Here is a 24,119-nt window from a genome sequence, read left to right as displayed (position 1 = left end):
GTCACACGCCCGAACAGCGGACAAACCGCCGGTGGAGCCGGTCCGTGTCATTTCTGTCACGTCCGTCCGTCTCCAGCCACTTATCCGGAGTCGGGTCGCAGCGGCGGCAGGTCGACCAAGGGAGTCCGGTCGTCCCGCTCCGTTCGACGGGGAGGAGCCGCGGCTCGACTCCGAGCTCCTCGCCCTGTCCCCAAGGCTGAGCCCCGACGCCCCTTGTGTCCACAGAACGCAGATCGACCGGTAAAGTGAAAGCTCCCGGCGGAGCCTCCTCTTCGGGGCAACGGTCCGCCGGAAACAGAAGCGGCAGGATACCGGGTCTGCGTGAAGAAGCTCCGTCAGCTTTCCTGCTGAATGTTTGAGGCTTCGAGCGAAGGTTCCTCGGAAGATCTTCGCTGGGATCAGGTGACGTGCTTCTGTTTTCGGGAATCCTATGAAAATGAGCGGGTGCGCGTTGGTCGGTTCCTGGTCTGTTATCATTCCAGTATAAAATAATGAGGTTGAACTCTTATTCTGCAAATACCAGCCTTGTCTGCTCTAATTCGTTTGGTCCAATGAGGCTCACTCAGAGCTCCGTGGCCCCTTTGGTCCATCTTTCCCCTGCGACCGATCGATTGGTTGAAGAGCAGCTACGATTTCTCCGGTTGACCACAGCCCTAAACGTACTGGTTTCTTTTAAAGAAACAGTCCGTGATTCTAAACACGGCCCGACTCTGTAAATGGGGAACAAAGTGGCTCGGACCGAGCCACACAACACCGTTCCAGCCAATCAGCAACAGGACCAGGGGAAGAAGAAGAAGAAGAGGGGAGATGGGGGAAAGGGGGGCAGAGGAACAAAAACTGAAAAAGAACTGCTCTGATCAGGTGAGAGCAAAGACCCACGCTACCATCGGCCCGGTTTTCCAACGGTGGACAGTCCTCAGAGAGCTGAGAGACATGAGGACGGATGTACGGGTGCTGTTTCTGCTCGACAGGTGTGTAAAACTTTAGCTTTGCTATGTTTCACAGAGCAAGTAGCTCAGTATTGTTTTGTCCCATCACCTCATCCCGACCGGTAAATCGGACAGCGGGTACCGGGGTCACGTTGGGTGTCCGGTGACCTTAGATCACTTTCTAGTTTACCAGGATGTGGCGTTGGTGTGATGTTAACTGTAGCAGCAGCGGAGCAAAACAAAACAGACAGTTTGTCACTTAGTTTGACTTTAAACGTGTTTTCTTCCGTTCAACATGTAATTTTCCCCGCGCCGAGTCTGATGGTTTTTGGAGGAGGCCCCAGTCCATTAAAGTGTTAGACTCCATAACGTGTAAAACATCACAGGCAGCATCTTAAATCCTGCATTGACACATTTAACCTGCTGGGGGCGCCACGACTCCAGGCATGGGGATTTGTTTTCCTAAATTCTGTCTCGTTTCACCTTTTTCAGTGTTTGTAGCAGGTTCACTAACAGCAGCTGAAGAAAAGACGACATCTCTACACCTATGACGGGTACTTTTGTTGTTGTGAACATTTCGTCAGTCTCAGTGAAACGAAACATAGTTTTCAGAGTTAAAAAAGGTGTTAATAAAACAAATTTAGGCCAAATTACTAATTCATTTATTCCACTTATGGAAGACCTGGACACAACTTTCATTATAATGTGTTATTTGTTGGGTTAATATAAATGTATGTAAATAAATAGCATTGCATAGTTTTTTTATTCTTTGTGCTTATTTAACAGCTTTAGTTTTACTGCTTTTACTTCCTGTTATCTATCATTCTACACACTGTAAAAATATAGAGTGATGCTCGGTACAACTTCCCACGGCGACATCGTGTGTTTAATCCATCAACACTCATCTGCAAACAGATGTTTTTCGTCTTTGTATGTTTCAGGTTCTCAGTCACTGATGGTAAAGGCACAGTTGTTAATGCATCTGCAGTTCCCCCGATGTCCACTAGATGCCGCTGTGGTCAAACTGACTGACTGACGGAAAATCTACGGAAGCATATTAGAGCCAAAGAAGCCAAAAGAAATGATGAAAATAATAGTAAGAGTAAATTAAGATTATTAGACAATAAGTAGACATTTTGACTCTCTAATTTTGCTCACAATCTCATTTTATATAAACATTTCTAACATGTATCTGACAGTTTTGGCTTAGGCAGTGCAAATGTTTACCAATGGCGTCGTAATTTTGGTTTTGTATTAAAAAGCCATATTTTTGCCTCTGAGGTGAACTATGACATAGTTTAGAACTATTTCAGATTTTGATGTAAACATTTTTGACCTACCATCCCATGATTCTCACTTAAAAAGATATCACTTGACTTATGTCATTATTTTTGAGATACTAAGTCAACATGTTGACTAACTACAAATTTTACTGTCTCATAGTGTGAAATGTCAAATGTTCTGACTGAAGTGTCCCAAGAAGTTCCTCATTGTTCAGAATAAAAAGCCAAAGTTTTGGCTTTCAGATTAATTATGACGTACCATCTAAGACTGTCACGTAAAAAAGTTTCTCAAGCACTTCTCATAGTTCTCATGTAATATTTCCTCATTTTTACTTTTCACCTCAAATTTGACATATTAACGTGACATTTCACAATAAAATCCAAAGGCTACCTCCAGCAAGGCGGTTGTTTTCAGCTTTGTCTGTCAGTCAGCAGGATTACGCAAAAACTACCGAACCCGGTGGAGGGATGGATCGTGGTCCAGGGAAGAACCCGTTACATTTTGGTGCGGATGCAGGAATATTTTTTTATTTATTTATTTTTTTTAAATCGCTTCCCTTGACACTGCGAGAGAAGGCATTTTTTTGACTTTTCCATCAATTTCTCAGAAAATAATGTGCGGCTCTTGACGTAAGAAAAACCAGACATATTTATGGCGTTGAGATCTGAGTTCGTAGAGTTTGGTGCAGATCCAGATAATAATCCAGATCTGGTGGAGCTTGACAGACGTGTGGGATTGTTTGGCCTTGACGGAGGTCTGCGCTCTACTGTCAGTCTAGTTCCCACCTAAACAGCCATAATTTTGACGTTTTTGATTGATGAAGTCCAAGCATTTCAACCTGAGTCATATCATCACAGCATGAGTATTTTTATTTTTAGCTTTCATTATTTTTTCTTCTTTACCTGGTATAAATGGGCTTCCGCAGGGGCTCAGCTCTATGGATACAAACGTTTTACAGCCACCATAACAAAAAACATTTGCCTGTTTAACAGGAATGTTTTCATGTTCTGTCAAGGTATTTTTAATGTTACATTTATTTCTCATCATCATCACCACATTTACATTCATTTTAACAAGTGACAGCAACTGTTTTGATAATCGTTGAAATGTTTTTTTTTGAAGCAAAAGTACCATAAATGTCATGGTTGAAGCTTCTCAAACGTGAGGATTTGATCCTTTTCTCTGTCTTTCATGATAGTAAATAGAGTATTTTTGAGTTTCTGACCGTTGGTCAGCAAAACAAGACACTTGAAGACACCAACTTAGGCTGTGGGAATTATAACAGGCATTTTTGACGATAAAAAAATTGATCAGTCAATTAATGGACGGGTTAATCGATAATGAAAATAACCGTTAAGTGCAGCCCTATGTTTTATATCACAAAACTTTGTTATAAAAAAAATGAAGGCATCCTTTTAAAATGAGACGTTTCTTGTTCTAACCTGAAAAATATTTTGGATCTTGGTACAAAGACACTTTTTTCAACATAATAAACTGAAGAAAGTTTTTTTAATTTTTTGTCATGGTGGCAATAATACACTGCTGCATGTTTCCATTTCTGTCACGTGTGTAAACAAACCAAAGTCGGTTTAATGTGTAGGGAGATACAGTTTCTGTCCCGACGTGCGAGCTGCACACCTCCGCATCCCCCAGCTCTTTTTTCCTCCCTCATTGATTATTTCCCGATCATCTCTTCTTTCTCTCTCGGGTATCACCCTCTTGTCTCTGGTCCCCGGTCCCTCAGGCCAGCTGGTGCTGTGTGGTCATGAGGACCAGGGGCACCTCTTTGTCTCCAGTTCCCAGCAGAGGAAACATCCTCTCGGTGAACTCGGAGGATCCGCTGAAGCTGTAGATCTCTGAGCCCGACTTCACGTTATAGAAGGACACCTGACCCTCGTCCACGTCCAGGAAGACGCCCACCTGACGCAGCTTCTGAGGACTCTTCACCTGCAGGACGGATAGCAACGTAAACGGAGATTAGGAACAGGATGCACAGAAACACAGTCAAGACACGATGAGCTAATGTACTGTAAATAGAATCGGGTTATCACTTTTGAACACAGGGACCAACAACAAACAAACTAAAGTCAGCAAAAATCCAGGTTTATGGAAGAACATTTACACCGGCAAAAGAAAAAATAGATAAAATGTACAAAATGACAAAAATAAAAATGTTGAATCCTAAATCGGATCTAGTATCCCTTCATTTTGGCTCAAACGGCCACTGCTTTAGAGCTGTGACTGCAGCGACTGGTCGGACCTTGGTAAGCGGCGGGGCAGTGAGCGCTCTCAGCTGGCTGCCGCTCCACCAGATGGCGTAGTATCCGTTAGAAGGACTCATGTCGAACAGACCTTTCCTCTGAGCCGACTCGCTGAGCACACCCAGCTTCCAGTCCTTATTCTCCCCAACAAACACCTGACACGGGTGAGACCACACACAGCAGAGGTTACATTTCCCCCTCTGCCCTGGACCACAGAGTGTGTGAGTGTGTGTGTGTGTGTGTGTGTGTGTGTGTCTGACCTCCCAGTAGTGCCTTCCTGAGTCGAATCCCTCTTTAGCGCTGACACAGGACCACACGTCGAACCTGTGCGAACTGTTTCTGTAGAACTGCAGCTTCTCTCCTCGCTTTACCTGCTTCCTGTCTTCAGACAGGATCAGGAAGGGATACGCCGTCACCGGGTTCAACGTCACGTCCTCTGGAAACCACGCGGAAATTAACAAAAACACACGTACAGCTTGTCCTGGGGGGGGCGGCACTCAAAGCTAACTGCTAACAGCATATTAGCTTGGCCGTCCTTAGAGTCGAGTGCTAATATTAGCAGGCTAACATACATACACCTTTAACGTTTGCTGTTTTTGCTTGTTAGCACGCTAACAGTAGCATGTTAGCATTTTGTGCAAAAAATGAAACAAGACTAATTTATAATGATAACCAATTGAAAAATGAATGCTAACTCTAGCATGTTAGCCAGCTTCAGTTAGTATTCAGCTCAAGCTACAGGTAAATTTTATGTTTACGTTGTTTAACTTGTTGTCGTGCTATCATTTAATTTACAGTTTAATATTTAGAGTTCTTGTTGTTATTCTGTCTGACTAATGAAGCTTAATGATAATAGTAATAATGATTTAAAAACCCTCACTCCAGTGGGTGAAAGTGGAGACAGGCAACGTTTTTTTAAATAACCACCTGTAATAATGAAACAAGAATAAAAAATAAAAAAAACTCACCCATGTAGACTCGAGCTTTTTTATGTCCTACAACAGAATAAACTGATTTTCACCATGATACACAAAAAATATCACAAATATGTTTAGAATTTACTATAAGAGAAAAAGAAAGTGAGTCAGTCCGACACAAACCTGAGACCGGTCTGATCTTCTTCAGGTCTAAAGGGGGACAGGAAGCCACAGTGAGTCTTTTCACTTTAAAAGTCCTCACTGCTGAAACAGTGTGTGTGTCTGTCTGTTTTCAAAGTGACTGACACTGGACCAGCTGCGGACCAGCTGCATCGCACGCCTCAACAACACCCCAGCGTTACTGCAGGTTCCCTGTAAACCCGGCAGCAGCTGATGTTGGGATCGGGGCCTCACCTCTCAGGGACCACTGACTCTTCCGGAGATTGGCACTGCTTCCTCTCAGGCTGAGCACGCTCTCAGCCGCCATCAGATCGCCGGACGAGACTGAAACACAGAGCAGACGGACGTCTCATCTCACTGAAACGTTATCTTACTGGTCTCCAGATTCCAACCCTTGACACGATAGAGTTAATAAAATATCAGCACTGAGCTCAGGGGACGTTTGGGTTGAAACACTCACACGGTTTCATTTGAAATTAAATTTTCTTCGTTTTGTTTCTTCTTTTCACCAAATATAATTTGTTTTTGTTTTTTTGTTTTATTTACTTTTTTTGGTGCCTTAAAAATCCCATTCCCCAATCCCAGATTTTTCTATTTGAACCAGAATTCAATCAAAAACTACTGCATAACCAGGACTCACTAGTACAATCAACTTTTATCCTTTCATATCTGTGTAAATCAAGTCTAGCTGACCCTACAAGAAGATATTACACTAAGCGTCAGCTCTAACAGCCACCGACACACATTTAAACTAGGAGGGCAGAGAGCGCAAGGCCAATGTCAAACAACATACAACAGACTTCAGAGAAAAAAATTAAATTCACAGTGAAGGATCTGGATCTGCCCCAAAATGTAAACGGGCCTCCACCAAGTTCAGTGCAAATTTGTTCAGTAGTTTTAGTGTAATCCTGTTAAACGAACCAACAGACGAACTGGGGGGAAAACAGAACCTCCATGGAGGAGATGATTACTAACTGATGTAAACTCACTGGAGCCCCTGGATCCTCTGGACCGGACCTCCCCCATCCTGATGTCGTCCATCTTGTCCTTCACCTCAGTCAGAGAGCTCTTCACCTCCCCCAGCTGGAAGTGGAGGGAAAACTCGGAGTCCTCGTCCACCTCGTTCTGCTGATCCTCAGCCAGGGGAGCTGTGGCCTCCTCAAAAGTCTGAGGAGAGCGGAGGAGGCGTAAAGGAGTGGACAGTGGTCTGTTCTTCACTCCTGGTGGCTGTGGACTCGTTACACGCTAATCATCGTATCTATAAAATGCCCTGCATTGTATTATGGGATTGTTAGCAGAGAGTAGTGTACATGTTGGACCTTAACTTGCTACGGTGGATACATTTACACATTCAGAATTCAGAAGCAAAATGGTGGACAGTAAATAAAGCGCACTGCGTATTAAACGGGGAGTGATTCCAGACTCTGCTGTAGTCATTACTGAAACAGTAGATTCTAATCAAAAGCAGCTCCTAATTTGTAGATAGCAACCATTGCTGCCATAACTTTAACTGTAGCTCTAGCAAGCTAGCTAATTAAGCTAACGTCAGCTCCATGAGTTGGTTGAAAAAAAAAGCTGGTTCTGGTTTCATACATGTTATTATGCTAACAGACTGAGGCTAAAGTTAACATTGTAAGGCTAAAGCTAACATTGTAAGGCTAAAGCTAACATTGTAAGGCTAAAGCTAACATTGTAAGGCTAAAGCTAACAGACTGAGGCTAAAGCTAATCTCAAAAGTCCCCAGTTGATGAACAATTTAGAAGACATGAGAATAAGGAAACAGCATTGCATTGCAGTACAGTCAGCACTAGTATTACAGCACGTTATTATAAGTTAAAGTGTGATTAAAATGTTGTTTTTGCTTAACGTTTTTTGTGTCGACAGGTGTTCGGTTCTCACCTGAAGGAAGCCGATGTGGTCCTGACTGATGGCCTGGACCTCCAGCGTGGCCCTCCTTTCCATCAGCTGGCTAAGCTCCACCTCCAGACGGCTCACTAGCCCCTCCCCCTTTGACATCACGGCATCCAGCTGGTTCTGGATCCCGCCCACCACCTGAGTCCGGATCCGGTCCAGGGAACTGGACACCTCTTCCAGCAGGTGCTCAACCTCACCTTGCTCTCCATCTGCGTAGTTCTGGAACAAAAATCCCATTAAAATGATTGAAATGATGATTAAAATCTGTTTTCGTCTGGGGGGTTTGAATCAAACGTGAGGTACCACGAGGGTTTCATCACGTCAGCTTCTTTATTTAATCTGAACTATGTAGCCAGTCTATGTGATGCTGTCTCCAGAAAATTCCATGTCCCCGGATATTTGTCTAAGCACTGGAAATGGATAAACAGTTAAAACAAATAGCTAAAAGTAATATATGGGTTGAAATAATGGGCTAAAGATAATGGTTGAATGGTGGTAGGAGGAAACCAGCGACCCAAACACAGAAATTATTTTAAAAACATCGCAACAATGCACTTTTACATACTTAACAGTGTTAAATAACAGTTCAAAACAGGTCAAATTAGCACGTGGAACAGGACAGATGGTACTTTAGCTCGGGTCTGTGGGGGTTCGTCAGAAAAAGCAGTGCCACATAAAACTCGTCACACTCTTCTGAGAAAACATCACAATCACCACCATCTGTCACAGTCTGCCGCGTCTCAGGCCTGGAACACTAGCAGCAGCAGAAGGGCCCATGAGCAAGGCGCAGGAACACGGGACCGACTGTGACCGGACCAAAGTTCCCGCTCAAACATGTCTGACCTTGACTCCGTCCAGTTTCCGCTTCAGCTCGGTCACGTGAATCTCTCTCTCTCTGATCCGGTTCAGGATCTCCTGCTCCGTCCTCGCTACCTGTTTCTGAACACACAGGCGAACACGGGTCCGTTTTATTGGCCGAATGACACGGTAAGCGGCTTTAGCCGTTTTCCCATCGGACCAGTCCTGCGGGATGCTCATAATACGATCACATTTCTGTCCTCGCTACCTGTTTGCTGATTCTCTCGGTCTGGACAGAGACAGTTTTGTGCGTTCGATGTTCCTCCAGGACACAAATGGCACAGATACAACGCTGACATGTCCGACAGTACACCTGCACAGGTAAACACATCAGGAAGTCAGAGGGGTAAAAGGTCAGTTTGTTTTTAGACCGTGCTGGTTCAGCGTTATCATTGACATGGCTGATTTTTGGCTCTGAGGACAGCGTTGTGTCCAACTTTCTGTCCAACGTGTCACTATCGATGGACTACTATGAAAGATCGTGTTTAGATTCATGTTCCCCAGAGGATTAATCCTCCTCCTCCTCCTAGCGCCACCAGCAGGTCGGAAAAATACTTCACCTCTAAATTGAATCTACAAGCAAAGACACACACACTCTAAATATGTTATTGTCTTTATATACATTTGAATGTGACGGTTCATTCTTGACCCCGGAAACAACAGTGAGACAGAAGTACTTACTGCTTCCAAAGCTTTCAGCCACATTATCATGGCCTTCCTCAATTTGCCTTAGTGACTCCTTGACTATAATTTCTTTTCTTTTCTAACGTGCAGTAATGTGTCAGCTTTTAAATGCAGGCTTCTTGTTTAGATTTGTTTACGTGGAGTTGGTCGACGTAGGTGTCATTTCATATATAATCTATTACTGGGTTTTACTTTTAACCACTGACTCGAGCGGCTGGACCTGGATTCTTCGATAAACCAACACCCTCGACGCCCTGAAAATCTAAACTAAACTCACTCACACTGCAAATAATAACATCATCGAAATTACTGCAGTATCCACGGCCTGTTTATCAAGATGACAGTGTACTTCCACGCACCTCCAGCAGGCGGCGGTGTATGGAGCAGGTGCGGCCCCTGAGGGCCTCCTGGGGGTCCATCAGCGGGTGTTTGGAGTAGAAGGGCGTGGTCTGATGTGGCTGCACATGCTCGGTGCAGTACGAGGCCGTGCAGGTGAGACACGAGCTGACGGCAGGCTGTTTAACACCTGTGCAGATGTCACACCACACCACCTCCTCGTTTGACGCCGGCGGCGGCGTCACAAACGGATTGGTGCTGCCGGTGTTCGTGATCGTTGTCATGGCGCCCGGCATCATCGGTGTCCCGTTACCGACCGGCATCGGTAACCCCGCGGCTCTGTAACGAGCCAGTTTGTATTTATCTGCGATGAGCGCGAAGACTTTGTTGACGCTGAGCTGAGGACGTTCGTTGAACTGACGTTTACACAGAGGACAGGTACAGACCGGACTGGAGGCCCAGTAGCCTCCGATACAGGCCTGCAAAGAAAGAGTAGAAGAAGAAGGAGGTTCAGACAGCAGGTGCAACTTAAATCTGTCGCGGATCCGGTTTAACTGCAACCTGTCGCAGACCCGGTTTACCTTAAATCTGTCATGGATCCGGTTTAACTGCAACCTGTCGCGGACCCGGTTTAACTTAAAACTGTCACGGACCCGGTTTAACTGCAACCTGTCGCGGACCCGGTTTAACTTAAATCTGTCGCGGACCCGGTTTAACTTAAATCTGTCGCAGACCCGGTTTACCTTAAATCTGTCATGGATCCGGTTTAACTGCAACCTGTCGCGGACCCGGTTTAACTGCAACCTGTCGCGGACCCGGTTTAACTGCAACCTGTCGCGGACCCGGTTTAACTTAAATCTGTCGCGGACCCGGTTTAACTGCAATCTGTCGCGGACCCGGTTTAACTTAAATCTGTCGCGGACCCGGTTTAACTGCAACCTGTCGCTGACCCGGTTTAACTGCAACCTGTCGCTGACCCGGTTTAACTTAAAGCTGACGCGGACCCGGTTTAACTGCAACCTGTCGCGGACCCGGTTTAACTTAAATCTGTCACGGACCCGGTTTAACTGCAACCTGTCGCGGACCCGGTTTACCTTAAATCTGTCACGGACCCGGTTTAACTGCAACCTGTCGCGGACCCGGTTTAACTCCAACCTGTCACGGACCCGGTTTAACTGCAACCTGTCGCGGACCCGGTTTAACTTAAATCTGTCACGGACCCGGTTTAACTTAAATCTGTCACGGACCCGGTTTACCTTAAATCTGTCACGGACCCGGTTTAACTGCAACCTGTCGCGGACCCGGTTTAACTCCAACCTGTCACGGACCCGGTTTAACTTAAATCTGTCGCGGACCCGGTTTAACTGCAACTTGTCGCGGACCCGGTTTACCTTAAATCTGTCACGGACCCGGTTTAACTGCAACCTGTCGCGGACCCGGTTTAACTCCAACCTGTCACGGACCCGGTTTAACTTAAATCTGTCACGGACCCGGTTTAACTGCAACCTGTCGCGGACCCGGTTTAACTTAAATCTGTCACGGACCCGGTTCAACTTAAATCTGTCACGGACCCGGTTTAACTGCAACCTGTCGCGGACCCGGTTTAACTTAAATCTGTCACGGACCCGGTTTAACTGCAACCTGTCGCGGACCCGGTTTAACTTAAATCTGTCACGGACCCGGTTTAACTGCAACCTGTCGCGGACCCGGTTTAACTTAAATCTGTCACGGACCCGGTTTAACTGCAACCTGTCGCGGACCGACCCGGTTTAACTTAAAGCTGACATGAACCCGGTTTAATTGAGGTTCATCAGGTTCAGTATGAGGACAGATTCATGCAGCTCAGATCATTTTATTAATTTCGTAAATATCAAATCTTTCACCATGTTTGCTCTTTTGAAGGAAATGCTATAAAAACTGGCAATGTTATAATAATTCAAATGTGTCACCGGTGTTTGTTTAATGCATCGCCACAGGTCCAGCGTCTCCGTTCAGAGTTTTCTAAACCTGCTTTATCGAGTCCGCTCTAACACTCACTGTGATGCGCTGGTTCACTATTGGCCTCCAGAAGTCGCCCTTTGTAATTTCTGTGTAACTTTAGACTGTAAACTCCTCCTCAGGTCATCAAAACCCCCAGATTCCCAGTAACGGCGCTGAGGACATGATGCGAGAGTCTCCGAGAGGCGCGAAGGTCTAACTGAGACACGAGTATCCGCCCCTTGCGAGTATCAGGCCCGTGACCTGGGCCTCAGGTGTTTTGTGTCTGGACGTTACCTGGCAGAAGTTGTGTCCACAGGGAGTCGAGACCGGTTCACTGAACAGGTCCAGACAGATGGAGCAGGTTAACTCCTGCTCCGAGAACAGATCTGGGTCCACCGCCTCCGCCATCGTCATACTGCTGCTGCTGGAGGACAGATCAGGGGAAACAGACCGCATCAGACCACGTCAGACCACGTCTCAGTCCCTGCTAGCACTCATGTCTCCTTTAAAAGAAAAAGTCTCTGAGCGCCGGCAGTGAAGCTCTGATCGTACGTTAGGTTTTTATTTTGAGAGGGTCGCAGCCCCAGCTCCTAAACATGGGTGTGAGGAACGTGGCCGAGGTCAGAGGTCAGAGGTCAGAGCTGCTGAGATAACTGTCAGCTTACTGGTGTTTTACAGCTGCAGACTAACGACAGGTCCTGTGGAGAAAACTGTGAGAAACTGTGGAGCATTTAAAATCCAACAGGTTAATATTCGATGAGGTGAAGAGTTAGCTCCCACTTATTAATGAACTAGTTTAAAAAGTTTTCTCCATTTTTATTATTAGCTGATTTATAATAAAGTTAAATACAAACACGAGTGTTAAACCAGCTTCAGTTTTCCCCGAGCTGCCTGTGGTTTAACGACACAGATGCTCGGTGCTGCTGTTCTGAACATCTGGATCAAAAATCCTCTGCTGCAGCGTGAAGATGGAATTTGAACACTTTTCTCAACCTGTTTCCTGATGCGGACACAGCTGGAGACCAGAAGTGACGCGGACTGAAAATCTGGAATTCACTCGGTCTGATGTGGACTCGCACCTGACACCCCGACGCTCAGGAGTGAAAAGCAGACTCAGCTTTTTACTGATGGTCGCTGATGGTCTACGTTCAGGCGAAGACTCATAAATTCAGCTCAGCCTCACACCCTGACTTCGGGCTTATCAGCGGGGATATCAGGGAGGACTTTCTGGGACGTGGGGGCGCTCTAACAAAACTAAAAAGCGTATCTCGCATATTCATCGTGTTTAATATGTGACACCTGCGAATTAACTACAAATATCAGATACATTTAAAAAGTGGACACAACTCATCAGGTGATGAAACTGAAACGTGACCGAAGCTTGGTAAAGATCCGGCTCTGTCTGATTTATAAACCAAACTTCACACAGCGAACAAACTGCAGCAAACTCACTGTGACCGGTGGCTGCAGCTCGTCAGTCCGTCTGCCGACGACCCACTGGATTAATCGACTGATCGCTTTGTTTAGAAAATGGTGAAAATGTTTAGTTTTGTTCAAACAACAGTCCAAAACCGAAGGTCGTTCATTTACAACAATATGAAGCAGAGAAAAGTCACAAATCTTCACACGTGAGGTTTATTTTCTCAGCAATGGATCAATCATCAACATGGCTGCCGATTCATTCTCTGTCCACTAACTGATGAATCGACCAATCGTTGCAGCTCTATCTGAAACACATCAGCCATCGACTCTACGCTGCTAAAAACTACCTGCAGCATGAAAACGTTCCGCAGCATCTCTATTCTGGACTAACGCGCAATGCCCGTCTCTCTAAAACACGTACAACTCTACAAGAAAATGCAAACAAAACAGAAATTATTTACGAGCGATGATAAAATAAAATGACCGTAAAACTCGCTCGTGACCACGCGACTGGTCCCTCTTCAAAGAGTCCAGTTGGAGTCGAAAGAGCCCAGTCAAGGGCCAGTTTGAGTTCAGCGGGTGAAGAGATCCACATGTTGATCCTGAGCAGAAAAGGACATTTGTCCAAATACTAAAGGGCTCCTTACTGTTCCCAGCAGACCCACCTTGTGTTACTGAACCGGAAACCTTGAGAGGAACCAGCGAGGAACCGGGTTATTTAGGGATTTATTGTGGTCAGTTTAATATCAGTGAATTTAATGAAATGATCAGAACCGATCATATGTCATTTCTTAAGGACGACGACGAAGACGAGTTCAGGTGACTGAACGTTTCTTTTCCCCAGAACACATGAAAAACGTGAATCTGCTGCAGAGCAAAGCGATTGTTGGATTCACCTGCACTTCACTTGTTCTAGTCAATCTAGTCAAACTGTCCCATTAAAAGCTGCTGAATCAGCTGTGATCAGCTCCTGTTCTCAGTGTTGCCGTGGATGTTCAGACAACTGTCACTGGGTCACTGTGACACTGAGGGAAACTTAAAAACATGAAGATTCTGAATGAAGTTCTGCAGCCTCTTGTTCCTCTGGTTTCTCAGTGGATTTCTGGAGCTTTATTCTGGAGGGACGTCACAGGTCACGACGTCCTCAGGAAGTGGACGTCTCACCGAATCATATCAACGTGTTCCAGGTCTGTGTCTTCAGATCCGACTCGGTTATGACTCTGAGTAGGGGGACGGTTTTTGACACCTCCATGGTTGCACTTGGTACCTGTATATCTCTGTGTGCAACTGTGACTTGACTTAATGCAGGTTTTATCTCACAATGGGAATAAATAAATAAATAAGAAATAAAAGATGAAGGGGAAGCAGACGTGACTGGAGATATTTTACCTGCCCAGATTGAAACCTGGTGCAGTGGAGCCTGGAGAGAAAATGTGAAAACAGTTCTGACCTGTTACATTAACTCACAGTGTCACTTAAAGCAGGACCAGGTCAAACAACATTCCTCCAAACAGACCGAACTCAGAGAAAAGCTAAAAATAACAAACCAGGTGAGTCAACAAGCTGGAACAGATATGGGTAGATACAGGTATGAAGACAGACCAAGAGTCGGACAGTTTTCTCTACCTGTCGGCCGTTTCCTCTCTGTGCTCCTGTCTGATGAGGCTGATAACCACCTGTTCTGAGCAGGTGTGAGCAGGAAGAGAGGCGGGCGGAGCCACCTGAGCTGTATGTAAGGTGCGTTCAGGGTCAGTGTTCAGAGTGTGGACACATTCTGAGAAGAACACCGCCAGACGCCAACGTCTTCAACGGTTTTCTGCAGCAGGAACACTGGTGTTCCCAGAGAACAGCTCATCCAGAAACATTAAACACCCACAGTCTCGGAGAATGATGAGATTGGGAACCTTGGAGAACAGTGCTGATAAAACACTGATTGAAACGAGGAAACCCTTCAGCAGGCTGCAGAGCTTCGGAGGAAATTCCTTCTCTGGCTGCCTGTTGATCCATCGCGCTGGCTTTAACGAGGGAGAGCGGCTCCGCAGGAACCGGTTTCTGTTTGTCAGGCCTGTCCTGACGCTACAGAGTCGAGTCCCGAGGTTTTTAGCTGATTCTCAGTTAAATGTGTTTTCAAATCTGCAGTTTCACAGAAAACTCTTTAAATGGACAATAACTGACGTTTGTCTTTCCAGCAGAAACAAGTGGTGAACACAGCATTAACGTACCATCAGCTTAAGTTGATATTGTGAACCGGCTGTTTATCTCCACATCCAGCTGTTAAAGAGCAACATGATCCTTGATCTGGATCTGGTGTCTGAGTCCACCTGATGAATCTAGGCCCGGTACTCCCTCTCTCTTGGCTCTGGTTTTGGTCTCCACCGGCTCCAGAGGGAAACATCTGGCTCTTTAGCTGCTAAATGCTCCACCATCACGATTAATGAACTTTGTCTTCCTGTTATTATTCTTTGTCTCACGCTTTCATTTGTAACTAACTACTCTTATTTGTTCCATTTTATACCAGCTCCCATAATACTTTGGGGGACGTAAACAGGAAATATAATGTTGCCATGGATTCATTGCCTGTGAGCTACAGCTTGATCCCTGTGTTTTTAGCCTGTGTTAGTTCAAATCTAGTCAAACTGTCCCGTTAAAAGCTGCTGAACCAGCCGTGATCAGCTCCTGTTGCAGTGCAGCCGTGGACGTAGAGACAACTGTCACCGGATCACTGTGACACTGAGGGAAACTTAAAAACATGAAGATTCTGAATGAAGTTCTGCAGCCTCTTGTTCCTCTGGTTTCTCAGTGGATTTCTGGAGCTTTGTTCTGGAGGGATGTCACAGGTCACGACGTCCTCAGGAAGTGGACGTCTCACCGAATCATATCAACGTGTTCCAGGTCTGTGTCTTCAGAACCGACTCGGTTATGACTCTGAGGAGGGGGGCGGTTTTGGCTCTAATTCACCTCACACAGCATCTATGCATCCTGTCCTCCCCAGGAATGAGCTTGACCCGGTGTCCAGCAGAGAAGAAACCTAAACCAGATCAGCATTTGCCGTGACCCCCTTTGCCTTTAAACCAGCACCCGTTCTCCGTGAGGAGGATTCACAAAATGTTGAACTACCCCTTTAACGTACAGTCTGGATGAATCATTACAGGTGTGGTGTCCTGACCGATCCCCGTTCAGCTCTGAGACAAACAGACAGTTGAACCTTCACAGATCTTCAAAAATCAGCGCGCAGCAGCAAGAACCCCGAGTGAGTTTCTGGAACCGGTCTTTGGTTCGCGGAACCCAGAACCACTGAATTTAAATCAAATCGATTAGTAACAGAAAGACGCTGAGCAGAAAGACTTTTTCTTTTTTAGTGATAAAACTGAGACTCCGTTTCAAAACCAACGACTTGTTTCCTGACATAATTTCAGTTTGAGACATTTAAAAAGACATTCGGGCCGAGTCGTGACTGCAGCAGCTTCTTACCTGTGTCCCAGGGAGTCCGGGTCTCTCCGTCGAGAATCCTGAAACTCAGGTTACTGTCAGCCCGTGATGTCACCGGGGGGCGGGTCTCACGCCTGAACGACGGCGGCTCCACAAAGTTGCCGGGTGAGTTTTATGATTTGTCCCGTCACACAATCCTCCTCCCGATTTGTTCGTAGTCAGGAATAAAACGCGTTCGTCGGGGTTTTTTCATTTTAATCATTTTTCTAAAGATTGACAGAAACACCGGACGCTCTGTGCTGCAGCATGGAGGAAAACTCCGGCTGAGCTCTGAGCTGGAGCAACAGACAGAAGCTCCAGCCGACAGGGGGGTCTTCTAGGGTCTACTCCCGTGCCGGGTTTGCGGAGTGACCCGGGTCGACCCGTCCGATCTGTGGGTCTGAGAGGAGCAGTCAGCGGCCGGTGCCTTGCTCGGGGGCGTCTTTCCGGAGGCAGAGACGCGTGTTTGCCATTTTTCAACCCGAGGACAGACAGGACCGAGGACATTCCTGAGACAGCGGGTGAGCGCGCAGGGGAAGGTGTGAGGTGGTGGATCCCGTTTGGCGGCTGGTCGTCGCGGCCTGCGATTGGCTGGTTCGTCCGTGTTGTGCAACTCTGTTGGAGTGTGACGAAAGGACTTTTTCACCGTATGGAAGCTCATTTCAGCCAGAAAAGGCAAAAACCAAATAGATGAAATGTGCACGAAGAAGCCGATAATAGACGGATAACAATTCTCACGGGCACGAAGACAGTCGCTCCCAATGATGATTTATTGAGTCATACTTATGAAAAAGTCAAATAGTTTTCAGCTAAAATTGTGGGACAGAGTCCAAATAAAGACAGTCAACGTCAAAATGACACCAAGTCAAATTTACGCTTCCTCGACTTTATTCGTTTGTCCAAATGATCAAGATGAAAAATTACGAGTTGCTAAATCTAGATGATTCTAACTTATGAGAAAAGATTTTTTTATTGAAAAATTTCAGATGCTAATTCAAATGTACAGGTTCTCTTAAGTCAGAATTATGAGACAGTAAATCAGAGTTATGTTTTTAATCCTAAACTGTGACGTCACAAGTTACAAGCTGGCAGGTGAAAATTATGAGTCGTTAAACCAGGATTAAGACACTGAAGCCAAATTATAATGGACACAATTAGGAAGTTAAAGTCAACATAGTGAATCTGGCTCAGGAGCCGGTGTCTCCTAAACCTCGAAGCAGCCGACGACGGGACGGATCGGCCGGTTCACTAACGAGACACAATCAGAGTTGGTCAGAAGGTGGATTCTCCCTCTTTTCGTTCCCAGAATAAAAAAAACAAAAACCAGACGTGACACACGATGAACTGGTTTAGTTCTTTTATACAATCACCTCATACAAATGATAAAAAACAGGGTTTATGTGGAAACCACCTCTCAGTCCCATCGGTGCGTCCATCTTCAGCGTCCGGGCCGAACTCCACAGGGATTTTTCATGTTTCAGCCCTGTTGACTGTCCGGTTCCCATCGATGCTTTTTCCCCCGTTTGTAGATTTAGTTCGTTCCTGGCCGAGATTCGATCATTTGGAAAAGTCTCTGCAGGAGTTTCAGCTCAGCGTTTCTAACCATGGGCTAGAACAGATTTCCGGTCGGCCAGAGTTCCTCCTTCAGAAGTCTTTGTAGTGCAGCAGCCTGAGCACAGACACAAGAGGATCTCGGTTAGACAACTGTCTCGGGACGCACGCGCGTGGCCCGTGGCCCGCGTCACGCGACGCGGCATCACCGCCCGTGTCTCGCCGAAGCTTAACGCTTCCTGAATCTGTAGGATTCAGCCTGACGCTGCTGTGACACACCGCAGGAGCCCTGACGGGAAAGACGTGACGGACGATGCTCATCGTTACTACTCTGAGTTCACCTTCCGCCAGTGTCGCGCTGACCTCAGATCATTTTCTAAATTCATTCTGTGCAGGAGGAAACAGTGAAGGACGTGTGTGTGTGTGTGTGTTAGTGAGGGTGTATAACGTAATATGAACGTCGGTAAACTAAAGGTTAAGTACTTGTCACTGAGTTTTATGGTATTTTACTGCATCACGTGTGTTGTGTTTCATACCACACACACACACACACACACACACACACACACACACACACACACACACACACACACACACACACACACACACACACACACACACACACACACACACACACACACACTTGCTTTTCACACTGTAAAAATAAACATTCGGTGAATAAATGATCTATAACCTGCTGCCACTGTGGTCAGTCTCTGGCATGCTAACATGCTAACATTAGCACACTAGTTACTTTTTTTTTAGCAGTAAAGAAAAGTGCGGAGAAGCCGATTGGCCGTCTGACCTGAAGAGCGGGGCCTGTCCTTTGTTGTTAGCCAATGAGAAGAAGCCGCTGTGTGGGGAGAAGTCGAGGCAGCTGGCTCGATAAACGATCTTCCTCTTCGACACGGGGAAGTTGGAGAAGACGCTGAGGCTGGGCAGGTGGACCTGAGGGGACAGAACCGGGTCAAGGGCGGCACAGAACCGGGGAGGATCCAGGACCGAACCGGGTCAGGACCGGGTCAGACACAGGGTCGGCGTGATGCCCCGCTCCCCTTTTCTTACCAGCCGTATGGCCTCGTCCTCAGCTCTGGAGGCGATGGCCAGGATCTCAGAGGTGGGGTTAAAGGTCAGGGAGGTCGCCGTGGTCAGCAGGTTCATCACCGCTTTCAGAGGCTTGGGATTGGCCGAGTTGAGACACGCCTCCTGAGAGTAGACGTTGACCACGCCCGACTGAGAGCTGAAACGGACAGGAGATCAACACTGACAAAACCGCATCCGACTTTCACTAAAACCGCCGGTTCCCAACCTTTAGTTTGACACCTGGAAACAAAGGCGACGCCCCCTCACCTGTTCACAGGCTCTGACAACACTGGGGGGTTTTTCCTCTCAGGTTATTTCATTTGACTCATTTTTTCAGATCTGAAGAAGTAAAATTATTCAGTAACAGTTTAGACAAAGGCCTGAAGAAGGAAACACGATCCCGAATGGAAAAATGGCTTTTTTCTAACGACCCGGTCTTCAGTCAGTTTCTTTCTCGCTCAGCCAGGTGTCACCGCGTAGACACCTGGAGTCGGTCCAACACCGGGGACAGCTGTCAGCCAGTCACAAAGCAGGAAGTGTGTGGGGGCGTGTCTTACCCGCAGGCCAGGTACTGTCCGTTACGCGAGGCGGCGATGGACGTCCCCTTCACACAGCCGTCATCTGTAAACCTGTTAACACACCGACTGCTGCGCATGTCCCACACATACACCTCCCCCTCCTCTGCACACACACACACACACACACACACACACACACACACACCTTAAGACACATGATTGACAGGAAGGTGACATGTGATGTCACACACTCTTTGAACATCGTGGACTCACCTGAGTTGACAAAGACTTTGGCGCCGTCGTGGGAGAAGGCGACTCCGCTGACGTTACCGTTAATCTTCATACTGCGAACCACCTCCTTGGTCTGAACACACACACACACACACACACACACACACACACACACACACACACACGGGTTTCTAGAAACAAAATCCACCGACACAGCTCTGCCCAACTGACCAGAGTTCTCTGGGATCCACGAGGACCGGCGTTACCTTGAGCGTGAGCAGGTGCAGGTATCCGTTGGTCCCGGTGAGCAGCAGAGCGCCTCCTTCAGGACAGACCGAGAACTCCTTCACTCTGGCTTCATTCAGACCTGAACAACAAACAATTGTGAGCCCCGACAGCTGTTTGCCGGCTTTCGTTCCGAAGCTCGGATCTGGCAACAGGTACATGTACCACAGGTAGGACAAGGTGGGACTGTCGGTTTATTTTTAAATTTAAAAATGTTAAAAAATTCATCAAATTATTTTAGAAATCTTTAACAGGCCCGATGATCCTTATCAAACGTTTCAGCAGGTTCTAAAATCTGCTCTTCAGCGTCGTCCTCATTTGTTCCCCTCCTGACCTCTGACCTCTGACCTCTGACCTGCGTCTCACCTCTGACAGTGTGAACAGGTGTGACGCGGCCCTCCATCATGTCGTACAGGTAGAACATCTTGTTCTTCAGGCCGGTGGCGATCACCGTCTCCCCGTCCCGGCTGAACCGAGCTGTGTGGACCGGGAACTGCTCCAGGTGGATGCTCTGGATCTTCGGGTTCGTCTTCCCGTCCACCTGCAGGAGGAAACGGAGACGCAAACTTTTTTAAAGTCACACGATCTCTGCTCCACCTGACCTCAGATCTTTGCAGGCGGACGCCAGAGACGAACGACCGGCTGCCCGTACCTGAAAGAGGGAGACCGATTGGTCGAGGCCGGCCGTCATGACCACCTGAGCGGAGGGGTGGAACTGGACGGTGGTCAGTCTGTCCTCTGACGGACGAGCGCTGTTGGCGTGAAGACACTTCTTCATCTGCGAGAGGAGGGAAGAAAATGTAAACAAATGTTCATCATCGTCACCAGCAGGGGGCAGGGTTCACCGGGAGGGGGGGCTGATCTTTGTGTGGAGTCCAGGGGGACCAGGGGGCATGTGGGAAGTCCAGGGGGACCAGGGGGCATGTGGGAAGTCCACACATGCCCCCTGGAGTCCAGGGGGCATGTGTGGAGTCCAGGTGTCCAGGAGGACCAGGAGGACCGGGGGCATGTGCCTCGGCTGATGAGGATTCAAATAAAGAGCAAAGACCCACGACTGATAGTCAGGGAATCAAGAGCAGCTCCACACACTGACTCTGCTGTTGGTTCCTGCAGAATCAGGCTGAGACAGACTGAAGTCATTAATGTTGGGAAACGCAGATGCAGCTGTATCGACACAAAACCACAGACCCGACACGGAGTCTGCACGAGACCAAGAAATGAGACGCAACTGTAAAAATGTTACTGTCACAACAAAGAGCTGCTGTTATTGATCAGATTAGAATCACTGACCCTCAGGACGCCGCTGGGCAGACTGTCTGAAGACGCCACAAAGTTCCCCGTCCTCCTCAGCAGGTCGTCCTCCTCCTCCTCCTCCTCATCGTCATCATCGGCAGCTTCGGGGACACAGAAAGAGTCATTCTGGTTCGTACAGAAGACAGGAGAATTTCAATCTCGTTCCCGTGTCTCTACCTGTCCTCCTCTTGACGCTGCTCTCTGCCCAGGACGGAGTTCCTCCCATCGACTTCTGAAACCTGAAACACGGCAGGGTGAGCTCCACAGAGTGTGTACGGGTGGATGCGTGTACAGGTGTGCTCACGTGTGCGTTCACTCACTGCTCCCTCATCCTCTGCCGTAGTTTCTGTTTGGACATGGTGGACTCGGCCTCGCCCCGGATCAGGTCTCTGCGGTAACGGTGCTTCATGTCCACCCTGAAACACAGACAGAGACATGTAAGACCTGCGCGCCGGAGCTGTCTCTCCGGCGTCGATCGCGTTTCCTCCCCCGCCTTCGGCCGGACACGTGGCACCGCGATCGGATGCCTCCCACGGCCTCTCGGGACGACGTGGATCTGAGGGTTCAGATCAGAGCCAACGCTGCATTAATGCATCGTTTCATCTGAACAGGAAATCTACGGACCGAAAGGCGAGGAGGTGTCGCCCACAGTGACTCCTCTGACCTGTTCAGACCGACAGCAGCTTCCGCAAAATAGAAACGGCACAGAAATTTAAGGGGGAAAAAAAAAAATCCACCCATCGTTTCTCTCTACCAGCCGGAGCAACAACATGTCAGGCTGTGAACTGGAAGGTGGGTTTTCTGTGTCTGAAGTCTTTCTCTAGTGGATTTTCTTAGGGTCACCGTCCTGCTGCATCACCCACTTTCTACCGATCTTCCCCCTGACGTCATCCTGTCCGTCAATTTGGATTCCGAGAGGGAAAACGACAGATAAGACACAGAGAATCTAACAACACTGACCGACCAAGGTGACGGCTCCGTCTCACCGGCACTGTTCAGATCCCTCATCGCACGGCTGGCGAGAGACTCTGCAGCTGCACCGGCAGCCTCAACCAGAAACAGCTTCTTAGTGAATGAAACTAACCCCGAATCTGCTCGTGCTCGTGCAAGAAGAGACCAGCACGACGGACCCACTGCAAACCCCGCATGCCCCACACTCACACTTCCTCCAGCTCGTCATCCTCGTCCACCCAGGCGGCCTTTCTGGTCGGCTGGAGCTGCACACGAGCCTCGTCCTCGTCTTCGGATTCAGCGGACTCCTCGTCTTTGTCCTCCACCAACAGAGTTTCAGTCGGCTCCTCATCCCCCTGCTAAACGACAGGAAGTGGGGTTTTAAACGCCAACGCGGGATCTGATCTGGACACCTGCTGCCGTCTCAAACATTACAGGAACATTTTTAAAAACAACTTGTCAGCGAGGGAGGTGATTATCTGGTGCATCAGTCGAGCTCCATTTTCTCTGAGGACGAGCCAAACTCCATTCAAAAACTATACAAGTTTCTGTTGCTTCACTCGTCAGTGTTCGCACGCATCTGGTAGCACAACACATTAGGGCTTTTGTAGTCACTGCCAATAGCCAATAGTGATAGAGACCTAAAATTAACAGGTTTTTTTTTTTTTTTTTTTTTTTTTTTAAATGGAGCCTGGCAGCAAGCAGCACAGAGCCAGCGTTTTTTTCTTTTACAAAATTTTGATAAACCTGTGTTTAAAGTTTGCAAGTAGAAAACCAGTGAGCCAGACCTACCGTAAAGAAATGAAAAATGATGAAAAATGATCAAAGTTTGTTTTAAGGCAAGGCTACACAAGAGCAAGAGAACATAAAATTAGCTGATTTTTTACTTAAGTCTGGTAGCGAAGAGCCTAGAGCGAAAATACAGTTGGTTGACATCTGACTGAAGTCGGGTTTTGCTGGTAGGGAACAAGTGAACCGGACCATTATTTAGGAAGTTGTCATTTCTGTCCCTCAAACACAGGTAATTTTGCCCCCGAGAACATTAAACAGGCACATTTCTGAACGGAGTCTGGTAAGAAGGTCACCTCCACGAGTCTCTCCACCAGCTCGTCCTCCGCTCCGAACACCAGCTCCTCCAGCAGTTTCACCGAGCTGTCCTTCTCTCCCAGCACCGCCAGACTCTTCACGTTTTTCTGCCGTTTTTTTTCTTCTTCTTCTGGGTCAAACTTCGGCGGTCGTGCTCTCTTCTTGGCCGGTCTTCTCTCCTCCGTCACCGGTAGCTTGATAACGTTCATGTCCTCCATGTTTTTCAACTACCAGCTAAACCAAATTCCTAAGAGAAAACTATGACTTTATAACCAACCTTAGCAACATGTGGAGCACAGTATTTTTAGTTTTTTATAGGAGCACGCAATGGTTGACGCTCGCACATGTGAGACCCACTGTTTTCTTTTCCTCCCCGTTTAATCACGTGCTTCCGGGAAAGGTGACCCCTGAACCAGGAAACAGAAGTCTGCCCCCCAGCGCTCAGAGGCGGAACTGCAGCGTGCTGACCAAAAGAGGATTCTCCAAGATGAAACTCTCTTTGTTGTATTTTTAAAAACTCATTTTTAATTCGACCTGTTCATTAGTGGGTTAATACATTCATTAGTACATTATTTAAATCATCACTCTTTATTTTACATTTAAATATTTAATGAATGAAATAATTATATACCTATTATTCATTTATTTGTTTGTGAAGTCCTTTTCTGTTTTTGTCATCCATGTAAGTATCAATCAATCAATCAATCAATCAATCAATCAATCAATCAATCAGGTGTTTGATCAACATTTACATGACTCTCCCTCCGATCTTTAGAAAAAGAACAAGGTTTTGACTTACGTTACACACAGGATGAAGGAGATTATGAAAGTTACGAAACACAAAGGATCGAAATTCGTTCACCTGGTGAAGACTCGTCTCTCTTACAC

At 47.1% G+C, this 24,119-nt stretch overlaps 2 protein-coding genes and 1 long non-coding RNA gene across 15 annotated transcripts; 1 reads left to right on the top strand and 2 right to left on the bottom strand.

The window, feature by feature from the left end:
• Positions 1-3,703: 3,703 nt before the first annotated feature.
• LOC120788321 (E3 ubiquitin-protein ligase TRIM21-like) lies at positions 3,704-16,334 on the bottom strand. Of its 11 annotated transcripts, none has more exons than XM_040124037.1 (14): positions 14,392-14,453; positions 12,796-12,860; positions 11,638-11,767; positions 9,387-9,842; positions 8,552-8,656; positions 8,329-8,424; positions 7,471-7,704; positions 6,561-6,738; positions 5,806-5,895; positions 5,575-5,601; positions 5,443-5,469; positions 4,735-4,910; positions 4,474-4,629; positions 3,704-4,160 (listed from the first exon to the last, which is right to left on the bottom strand). In XM_040124037.1, the coding sequence occupies exons 3-14, from the start codon at positions 11,755-11,757 to the stop codon at positions 3,954-3,956; spliced, it is 1,872 nt and encodes a 623-aa protein (XP_039979971.1). In that variant the 5' UTR covers positions 11,758-11,767; positions 12,796-12,860; positions 14,392-14,453; the 3' UTR covers positions 3,704-3,953. The 11 variants fall into 11 exon arrangements, with proteins under 11 accessions (XP_039979971.1, XP_039979967.1, XP_039979970.1 ...); XM_040124033.1 differs by having other exon boundaries at positions 14,233-14,424; XM_040124036.1 differs by having other exon boundaries at positions 11,638-11,764; positions 14,233-14,424.
• Positions 15,097-17,499, top strand: LOC120788346. 2 transcript variants are annotated; one of them, XR_005707221.1, is made up of 3 exons: positions 15,097-15,657; positions 15,758-16,359; positions 16,467-17,499. It is a non-coding gene; the product is annotated as an uncharacterized LOC120788346 (long non-coding RNA). The 2 variants fall into 2 exon arrangements; XR_005707222.1 differs by having other exon boundaries at positions 15,097-16,015; positions 16,125-16,359.
• A 76-nt stretch (positions 17,500-17,575) lies between these two features.
• utp18 (UTP18 small subunit processome component) lies at positions 17,576-23,663 on the bottom strand. Of its 2 annotated transcripts, none has more exons than XM_040124055.1 (13): positions 23,231-23,663; positions 22,356-22,504; positions 21,515-21,610; positions 21,372-21,433; positions 21,192-21,295; positions 20,554-20,679; positions 20,268-20,442; positions 19,883-19,983; positions 19,659-19,749; positions 19,425-19,548; positions 18,850-19,024; positions 18,590-18,732; positions 17,576-17,902 (listed from the first exon to the last, which is right to left on the bottom strand). In XM_040124055.1, exons 1-13 carry the CDS (start codon positions 23,447-23,449, stop codon positions 17,878-17,880), a joined length of 1,590 nt encoding a protein of 529 aa, XP_039979989.1. In that variant the 5' UTR covers positions 23,450-23,663; the 3' UTR covers positions 17,576-17,877. The 2 variants fall into 2 exon arrangements, with proteins under 2 accessions (XP_039979989.1, XP_039979990.1); XM_040124056.1 differs by having other exon boundaries at positions 22,356-22,501; positions 23,231-23,661.
• Between the last annotated feature and the right edge of the window lie 456 nt (positions 23,664-24,119).

Source organism: Xiphias gladius, chromosome 3 (assembly GCF_016859285.1).
Source record: "Xiphias gladius isolate SHS-SW01 ecotype Sanya breed wild chromosome 3, ASM1685928v1, whole genome shotgun sequence".
Classification (NCBI taxonomy): Eukaryota; Metazoa; Chordata; class Actinopteri; order Istiophoriformes; family Xiphiidae; genus Xiphias; species Xiphias gladius.
The sequence above is the reverse complement of the archived record's forward strand: the minus strand, read 5'-3'. Positions and strand labels throughout refer to the sequence as shown.